The sequence below is a fragment of the Myxine glutinosa genome, chromosome 3 (assembly GCF_964187855.1).
Source record: "Myxine glutinosa chromosome 3, kmMyxGlut1.1, whole genome shotgun sequence".
NCBI lineage: Eukaryota > Metazoa > Chordata > Myxini > Myxiniformes > Myxinidae > Myxine > Myxine glutinosa.
In genome coordinates, this window is record NC_136263.1 from 57,677,309 (window position 1) to 57,687,308 (window position 10,000).

Below are 10,000 nucleotides of genomic sequence, written 5' to 3' on the forward strand. Positions count from 1 at the left end.
TTCCTTGGCACACCTGAGCTCCTCACCACATACAAGGCTTTCATCCGCAGCACAATGGAATACTGTTCTCCCCTCTGGGCCGGTGCTCCTGCCTCACACCTCGCTCGGCTTCACGCTGTTGAAACCAAAGCTTTCAGAATCATTGGAATCTCCCGCGATGAAGCTAACTCCGAGGGCCTTTCACTTACTCACCAAAGGCAGGTTGGTGGTCTTTCCGTCTTCTACCGACTCCTCTCCGGCCTTGCTCCCCCAGCTCTCTCTGGGCTCTGTCCCCCAAATATTCCTATAGGTCGCACAAGATCTACCTGCAACCCTCTTATGGTTAAACTGCCAAAATCAGGACTCTCTGCTCACCTTCACTCCTCTTTTCTCCCACCTCTGGAACAAACTCCCTCACTCTCTTCAATCCCACTCCTCCCTCCAGGTCTTTAAAACAGCTGTTCACCACCATCTCTTATCTTCCCCCATCCAAAACCTTGATCTTTTCTACCCCTGCTAATTCACCCCAGATACACTTTTTTGAAATACCAACTTCTTTCCTGGAAGTCCTTGCAGTGTCCTTGTGTTTTATACTTCTCCCCCCCACCCCCCACTTCCCACGCATCCTCCCCCCAAGCCCTCTCCCTCCCACAGATCCCCCGATGTCCCTGCTCTCAAATGTTGTGTTTGTGCACTTCCCCATCTCTCCCCATATTATATGTTTTATGTGTCTGTTTGTGATTTTTTGTGTGATTAATGTTAGCTCTTTCATGAGCCTCGATCTTGTATACAAAAAAAAAAAAAAAAACAAGCAAAAAAAAAAAACACAATCTACTCTAACAGACTATTTAAAGTACAGTATATAATCAAAATCTGTGTTTGGTTTTGAGGATCGAATCTCGAGGACTAAATAAGGCCAAAATCTAGAGTGAAATCTTAAAATCTTAAGAAATCAGTGATTCTTATAACTAAGCATATTTATTTATTTATTAATAAAGGCTGTCATCTGCTCTGTGATTTTAATTAATACCTCCATAGGATAAGGGGTTACTCACTCTATTGGGACCTGCGATACTTGTAGGAAACCCGAAGATTTGAACCATCTGTTTTTAAAATTCCCTCTATATGATGGACCCAGATTGAGTCCATTTTAATGTATTAAATAAGTGGGGATTGGCGTGTCAGATCTGCCAAACATTGCCACCCATTTGAACCAGAAGCATTCCCGACTGCAAGGAGGTTCTGAGATTTTTAAAAGAGAGCGGGAAATCCATATCGTATCTGTTCACCGCTGTTATGTTATGTCTGGGCGTGTGGCACATTGAGAGCCTCACAGCTCTGAAAACACCATAAACCTTATAAAATGATGAAGAAGATCCCTCCTTCTCCATATTCAGCAAAACCACGGTGGAATTTGCTAGCGATGGGTGGTATTTTGAGAGAGACCTGCGGTGTGTCCTCATGGTGTTCACACACATCGGATTAACAATGCCGCCCGAGGAGCACAGGCTGGGAGCGCTTCATCTTGGGAAAGTTAAATCCCCCATCCCATCATCCTGGGGTATGTTCCATTACCAATCAGCTTGCTATTGCTTGCCAAACCAGCCGTTCCTTATCAACCATTTTGTTGGCGTGCTACTTTGAGTGCTTAAGCCACTTGGTGAATGATCTTCAAGGTCATTGGTAATGGAATACCTCTGCTTCCTCCTCCTGCTCCACACTCACCCCTCCTCCTGCTCCCCACTCACCCCTCCTCCTGCTCCCCACTCACCCCTCCTCCTGCTCCCCACTCACCCCTCCTCCTGCTCCCCACTCACCACTCCTCCTGCTCCCCACTCACCCCTCCTCCTGCCGCCCACTCACCCCTCCTCCTGCTCCCCACTCACCCCTCACCCCTCCTCCTGCTCCCCACTCACCCCTCCTCCTGCTCCCCACTCACCCCTCAGAGTCCTCCAGCTCACCATCTTCCAGCTCACCCCTCACTGTCCCATTATAACATAAATAAGGGCTGTACACATTATAACATAAGCTTGTACTATACCCATTATTACATACTAGCAAAGATACCCGGCGTTGTCTGGCCAACACTGGGTCTCTCCTCCCACCCCATTACCGAACTCATTCTACACCTCCCCCTGCCTTGCCTTTTCCCACCACACCTCCTCCCACCTCCTCCAACCCTACCGGATTTGGACTCCAATCCTACTTTCTGGGCACTTCTGAGCTCCTCGCCACATACAAAGCTGTCATCTGCAGCTCAATGGAATACTGCTCTCCCCTCTGGGCCGGTGCTCCTGCCTCACAACTAGTTTGGCTTCACGCTGTTGAAACCAAAGTTTACAGAATAATTGGAATTCTGGGCTCTGAGGGCCTTTCTCTCTCTCACCGCAGGCTGGTAGGTGATCTTTCTGTCTTCTACCGACTCCTCTCTGGCCTTGCTCCCCCAGCCCTGTCTGTGCTCTGTCCCCCAAATACTCTTACAGGTCGCACAAGATCTGCCTGCAACCCTCTTCTGGTGAAACTGCCAAAATCAAGCCTCTTTGCTCACCTTCACTCCTTCATTCCTCTTTTCTCCCACCTCTGGAACAAACTCCAACACTCTCTTCAATCCCTCTCCTCCCTCCAGGTCTTTAAAACAGCTGTTCACCACCATGTCGTGTCTTCCCCCATCCAAAACCTTGATCTTTTCTACCCCCGTTAAAACACACCAAATCCGCCTCTTTAAATCCCCAACTTCTTTCCTGAAATTCCTAGAAGTGTTCATTTGCTTTATACCGTGTACCCATCCCTCCTGCCCCAGCCCTCCCCCTTCCACAGATCTACCGACGTCCCTGTTCTCTTCTGTTGTTGTGCTTGTGTGCTTCTCTCTCTCCCCCTCTTGTCTCCCGCTCCCTTCATTGCACGTTTTATGTGTCTGTGCATGTTTTCATGTTCAATGTGTTAGCTCTTACACGAGCCTCGATTCTGTATACAAATTTTTTTTTTAAATTAATCTTAAGTCACAGGTCCCAGTAGAGTGACACCCTATTCTCTGGAGGTATGAAATAAGACAACAGTGCAGAATTAGGAATGACAGCCTTGCTTACATAAATACATTTAGTTATAAGAATCGCTAATTTCCTATGGTTTTCAAATTTAACGACAGATTTCACAGGTTATTTAGTCCACCAGCTCCGATCCTCATATCATCAGACAGATTTTGATTATATACTTTAGTTAGTCCATGAGAGGTCATCGTGGAAAACCCCATCGTATAATGCATAAAATCGCTCGAAGCTCCTAATTTTAAAACTATCGTACCTACAAAAGCAGTGTATACAGTGATTTGTAGGTATAAAGATCAGAAATTCGATGATGTGAGGGAGGAGAGTGAAACAATACATTGAGCGCTTAATCGTGCAGAAGCCGTTGCGGCCTGCTCCAAAGCAAGGTGTTTTTGAGCAGGCCGAAACAAAGCTGAAGACCACTGTGAGAGATAGCGGGCTGACCATGGACAAAGTCTGTTTTTGTTTTAATTTAATAAGCTAGTTAATAATCTTCAAAAGGTGTGTTGAGATTTACCCAAACACACAGTTTTCATTCATGCATTCCATTGGAGTTCACCAAGTATGCATGCAAGGTTTTGGGCCACTAGGCTTCATGGTTTTGGAGTTATGGAGGAAACACACACACAAACTAACTGACTGACTGACACATTTTCTTTTATTATTATAGACTATCAAAGGTACCCCGGCTTTGCCTTGCAATGCAGTTGCTTCGCTGATGGGAATATTGAGAGGGGGGGGGGGGGGGGAGGAGGGCAGGGAGGAAAGAGGAGGTAGAGGGTAGGGTAGGGGGAGAGGAGGGGTCAAGGAGGGTAGTGGATGAAAGTGGGGAGGAGGAAGGGGGGAGGGGAAAGGTGAAGGGAAAGGGAGGAGGAGAGGGGAGGAGAGGGGAGGGGAGGAGGGGAGGAGGGGAAGAGGGGAAGAGGGGAGAGGAAGAGGGGAGGGAAAAAGGGGAGAGGAAGAGAGGGGGAACAGAGGGGAGGCAAAAAGGGGAGGGGAAGAGGGAAGGGCAAGAGGGAAGGGGAAGCAGGAAGGGAGGGAGGGGGGAAGAAGAAAGGGGAAGAGGGAAGGGAGGGAGGGGAGGAAGAGAGGGGAGGGGGAGGGTGAAGAGGGGGAATGTGAATTGGGGGAGTATTGGAGGGTAGGAGTGGAGTGGGGAGGGGGAATGGAAGGGGTGAGGGAAGGGTGGGCAAAGAAAAGGGAAGGGGAGGGAGAGAGAAAGAGAGAGGTGGTGGAGAGACAGAGAGGGGTGGGGGGGGGGGGTGGGGGAAGAGGGGTGGGGGAGAGACAAAGATGGGTGGAATGATATGTTATACTTAATGACAGCGACAGTGCATGCGCATGCACACACACACGCACACACACACACACGAGCTTGTGTGTGGACCGTTGTGACCGAGGCACTGAGGCCTGCCTGTTCGAAGTTCCGTTGTGGTAATATACACATACACACATACATAAACTACATCAAGATGCTCACCCCAAAGATTTACCATGAAACAGAGGTCTTTAAAATATGAATTAAAGTTGGAAATTGTCATAATTCAATTCAAAAATATATCAAGTCACAGAGAGCAAAAAATGTCAGTTGATCCTTTTCAAAGCTCGAACTAACATGGCGGAACTCCAAGCACGAGGTTGATGGACGTTAATTTTTATATTTAAATATTTATGTGGAAGTGACGGGTCATATGATGAAAGCAGATCACACAAAATGGAGGGGGGGGGGGGGTGGGGGGGGGGGAATAGCACAACATTTTTAGCAGGTGACGCACTGCCCGATGCATTATACCACAGGCCTGAATGAATGCAAGTCGAGGGGGGGGGGGGGGTCGGGGGCAGCCTTTATTAGTCGATTGGAAGGAAATACAATAGACCCAATCTGGGTCCGTCATATAGCAGGAGGAGGTAGCAGGGGTGTTCCGTTAACAATAAGCTTGTAGAGTGCTCACCAAGTGGCTTAAGCACTCAAGCAAGCACTCCAAATGGAACAATTGATAAGGAATGGCTGACTTGGCAAGCGATTAGCAATTCGTACTTATGAAGATCAGGCATTCAATGATAAGTCCTTGGAGTTCACTTGTCCCGTCGTTGCTTTACTCATTGTAATCCTCCCTTTAATTTGATTTATTTTGCCTTCCTCACTCCGGAAATGTCCCCCACACCCAGGCGCAGCTTTGGAAGCCTTCACGTCGATCCCGCTGGTTAATTATTTTCGTTGCACTCAATAAAGACCGACTGGACAACCCTCCCATCTACTTTCTGAATAATCCTCTCCAAGAAGTTCTGTCACTCAAGCTTTTGGGTCTCACTATCTGCCATGATCTTTCCTGGGAAAACCACATTTCCAGGCTGGCCTGCAAAGCCAGTCGCCGACTGGGCATCCTCCGTCATGCGAAGTCCTTCCTTGGCACACCTGAGCTCCTCACCACATACAAGGCTTTCATCCGCAGCTCAATGGAGTACTGCTCTCCCCTCTGGGCTGGTGCTCCTGCCTCACACCTAGCTCGTCTTCACGCTGTTGAAACCAAAGCGTTCAGAATCATTGGAATCTCCCGCGATGACGCTATCTCCGAGGGCCTTTCACTTACTCACCGAAGGCAGGTTGGTGGTCTTTCCGTCTTCTACCGACTCCTCTCCGCCTTGCTCCCCCAGCTCTCTCTGGGCTCTGTCCCCCAAATATTCCTACAGGTCGCACAAGATCTGCCTGCAACCCTCTTATGGTTAAACTGCCAAAATCAAGACTCTCTGCTCACCTTCACTCCTTCATTCCTCTTTTCTCCCGCCTCTGGATCAAACTCCCTCACTCTCTTCAATCCCACTCCTCCCTCCAGGTCTTTAAAACGGCTGTTCAGCACCATCTCTCATCTTCCCCAATCCAAAACCTTGATCTTTTCTACCCCCGCTAATTTCACCCCAAATCCACTTTTTTGAGGTGCCGACTTCTTTCCTGGAAGTCCTTGGTGTCCTTGCGTTTTATACCTATCCTGCCTCCCCCCAGGCCCTCTCTCTCCCACACATCTCCCGATGTCCCTGCTCTCAAATGTTGTGTTTGTGTGCTTCCTCCCCTTCTCTCCCCATCTTGTCAACCGCTCCCCTTTTTATATACTTTGTTTGCTTGTTTGTTTTCTTTGTTTGTTTGATAAATGTTAGCTCTTTCATGAGCCTCGACTCTGTATACAAAAAGAAAGAAAGAAAAAAAAGTTACACTTTGGGCACATTCCTTATTCTTTTCTTCTCTCAATACAATTGTTGAAACAGTAGAAAAAGTTAAGTTTAATACTTTGACAATATGGAGAAGGAGGAAGGACAGTCTTGCGTAAAGCTTTGTTATGAGATATGCACTTAGTAGATTACAATTAATAGATTCCACTCCAGATTTCGGCACTTATTTAGTCTTCGATATCCAATCCTCAAACACGAACCCAGATTTCAATTACATACTTTAATTAGTCCATGAGAGTATATTGTGATTCCAAGACAAGGCACGCTTGAATAGGCCGAAACAAAATGCCGACTTTAGAAAACAAAACAAAATGGTGTTAAGAACCCAGCGATGTGACAGAGGGCTGAGCAAAATGGCACAACGCCATTTTGGTAAGGCTTATTTTGTTGGGGTTTATTTTTTGTGGGGAGCACCCCTTAAATTATCCTCAAAAGGGGTGCTTAAACACACCCAAACACACAGTTTTCATCCATGCACTCTCTTGTAGTACAATAAGTATGCATGAAAAGTTTCGGTCCGCTAGGTTTCATGGTTTTGGAGTTATGGTGGAGACCCACACACGGACTGATGGACAAACACTCTCTTTTATTATTATAGATAAACTATAGCCGTGCACACTACAACATAAACTAGAGCTGTGCACGTTATTGCAAAGACTAAACCAAATTAGGTGTGCACCACATTACAAATATGAAATTAAATTATAGCTGTGCACATCACAACAAAAATAACAAAACAAACAAGAGCTGTTGTCATTATTACCGAAAAAAAATCAAAATCAAACCAGAGAGCATACCTCCACCAGGCTGAACAGTATGTTTCGTATCCCACTGATAGGCCGGATCTGGATTCGGACCTGAACCAAAATCTAATTGGCTTGTTCATGTCACTTAACCAACTCATCCACCAAATTTTGTCCATAATTAATCCACAACTTTTTTAAATATCATGCAATATATCGTTATTTGGCCCTATCAATCAATGGTAAAGAATCACTTCTTTTTTTTATTTATTCTAGTATCTGGATCTGGATTCGGATCTTCACCAAAATCGAATCTATTCGTTCTTGTCACACGCCCAACCTGTCCACCAAGGAGGTAACTAGAGGTATGCATGAAACAAAACCGAACCCGAGCTGTGACAAAGTAAAGGAAAACTGAGACCGGGTTGTGCATATTATAAAATGGTTCTGATCAAAAAATGCAAACATTTAAAAATGAATGGAACTATAGTTGTGCACATTATAATAAATCTTGAACTGGAGCTATGCAAACAATATCAGGTTATGTATGACGGTATTGTAAGGAAGGTTGCGGAGGGGGCAGGGTAGCGGTGGATATTCCTCATAAAAGTAAGGAATAGAATGCTTTGGTGGAGGAGATTGGGGTGGTGGCTGGAGGAATGGCCTGGAGGAGGGAGGAGGAGGTGATGTAAATTAACAGAGGATGCACAAAAAATGGAGAGATGTGCATCAGGTGATTTACCTGCAGTAGGTGTGACCCGAGTTCTTTGCCCACGTTGTCCAGATAGCCGCCTCTTCCCGTGTGTCCCCACGCCTCACCCAGGCCTGCATGGAAGTGAGAAAAAGGAGGGCTTAGAATGAAGCGGGTGGAGGATGGATTGGAGGGAGGGGGAAAGGGTTGTAGGTGGCAATAGAAGACGGATAGCAGTGGACAGGCTCATGTAAAATTCAAACTCATGATTGAAGGGTACACGGAGCGTGTTGTGGACCATCACGAGACAGGCATGTTTCCATTAAACGGTTATTAAGTGCTGAGTTACGACGGACAGGACCCCCAAATGGAAGCCGTGCTCAGACCAAGAAACGAAGTCGCGGTGTTTCCATGCGCGCAATCCGGGACAGGTTCGATTAAAGCCGAAACGAGTGCCCTGCAGTTGAAATCACATATTGATTGCGCTCACATATCACCACGGCTCACTCTAATGAACGTCTAATTAGCACGTGAACAAACACCCTCACAGCCCACACAACACGCGCACACTTTCAAGAAGATATTTTCATAAAATCCTCTTTCGAGGCGCCATTTCCGATTTAATTCGCAAAAGCATTTAATGCGGTAATTATACGAACCCTGAGGCCCAGAATTCTCACGCGTTTCGCATGACACACGTTCATTGTACACATGTACAGAAAAGGTCTTTAACGAGAGCATTTGCATTTTTGCCAAATATATAAATAAACTATGTGTAAAAATAGTGGTACCTGCAGTGTGTGTGTATATGTGTGTGTGTATATGTATTTATATAATTATAAGTATATATATATATATAATTATAAATATATATATATACATATATAAATATATATATAAATAATTATAAATATATATATAAATAATTTTAAATATATATATAAATAATTATAAATATATATATAAATAATTATATATATATATATATATATATATATATATATATATATATATATATATATATATATACATACATATATATATATACATATATATATAAATAATGATAAATATACATATAAATAATTATAAATATACATATAAATAATTATAAATATACATATAAAAAGGGTTTATGAATATAAAATATATAAATATATATTATATATATATATAATTACATATATATATATATAAATATATATATATAATTATAAATATATATATATATATATATATATATATATATAAATAATCATAAATATCCATATAAATAATTATAAATAAATAAATATATATATATATATGTATATATATATATATGTATATATATACTGAATATATATACTATATGTGTATAATATATATATATATATATATATATATATATATATATATATATAGATATATGTATATATATAAATAAATAAATAAAAAATATATATATATATAATTATATATATACATAAATAATCACACACACACACACACACACACACACACACACACACACACACACACACACACACACACACACACACACACACAGTATATACACTATACAGTATATGCTTATTTTACAAAACTGAGCACATAATCAGGCCCAAACATGAATATAAGTCGGAGTATACTTTATGTAAGATGCAATTACGATTTAATCTATTGGCTTTGATGGACGTAATCGTGATCTATAATTACAGTTAATGAATCTGAGATGTGTTAAAAATTCGTATACAAGCGCACACACTCGCACGGGCATACACAGACCGACACAATGATGCGCACACACACACTCACAATGATGGCGAGGTCCGTTTATAATTATTACACACAATGTATTCCTTATTCACAGCAATGAGCGATGCGTTGATAGAATTTTGGATCAACAATGTAATTCCAGGCAATTGTTGTAATTGTGGATGATAAGTGAAAGTCTGGATCATGGTTTTCAGGAATTATTTGTGCAAACAACAATCCTTTAAAAAAAATAGGCCATATGTACATTGTACAGGTAAATCAAATTTCATTACCTTGCATTAATCTGGTGGAAGTGCTCCAAAAACGCCAAAGACTCAGTATACATGGAACCACCGGATCAAATGCCCAAATTGCAATTGCCAGATCGATGCGGTTCTGAATTGTTCGTGTAAACTACATGGAATATTGGTTGTTCGTGTAAATACTTTGTGCAAATATGGACTAGCAGGATGGTTTTGAATCTCCACACAACTTGTAAATCGTCCCTGTCATGTTTCAAATGCAGGGTGATGCACCAATGTGTGTGTCGTCCCTCGGAAAGACGTCAAGTCGGAGGAGCT

At 43.1% G+C, this 10,000-nt stretch overlaps 1 protein-coding gene across 1 annotated transcript in view; it reads right to left on the reverse strand.

Moving 5' to 3' along the window:
• LOC137423501 (single-minded homolog 2) overlaps positions 1 to 10,000 on the reverse strand; it is a 169,788-nt gene that overhangs the window by 82,577 nt on the left and 77,211 nt on the right. The window contains exon 2 of the mRNA XM_068110743.2: positions 7,734 to 7,816. Coding sequence (XP_067966844.1) covers positions 7,734 to 7,816 — 83 coding nt within the window. The remainder of the gene's footprint in view (positions 1 to 7,733; positions 7,817 to 10,000) is intronic.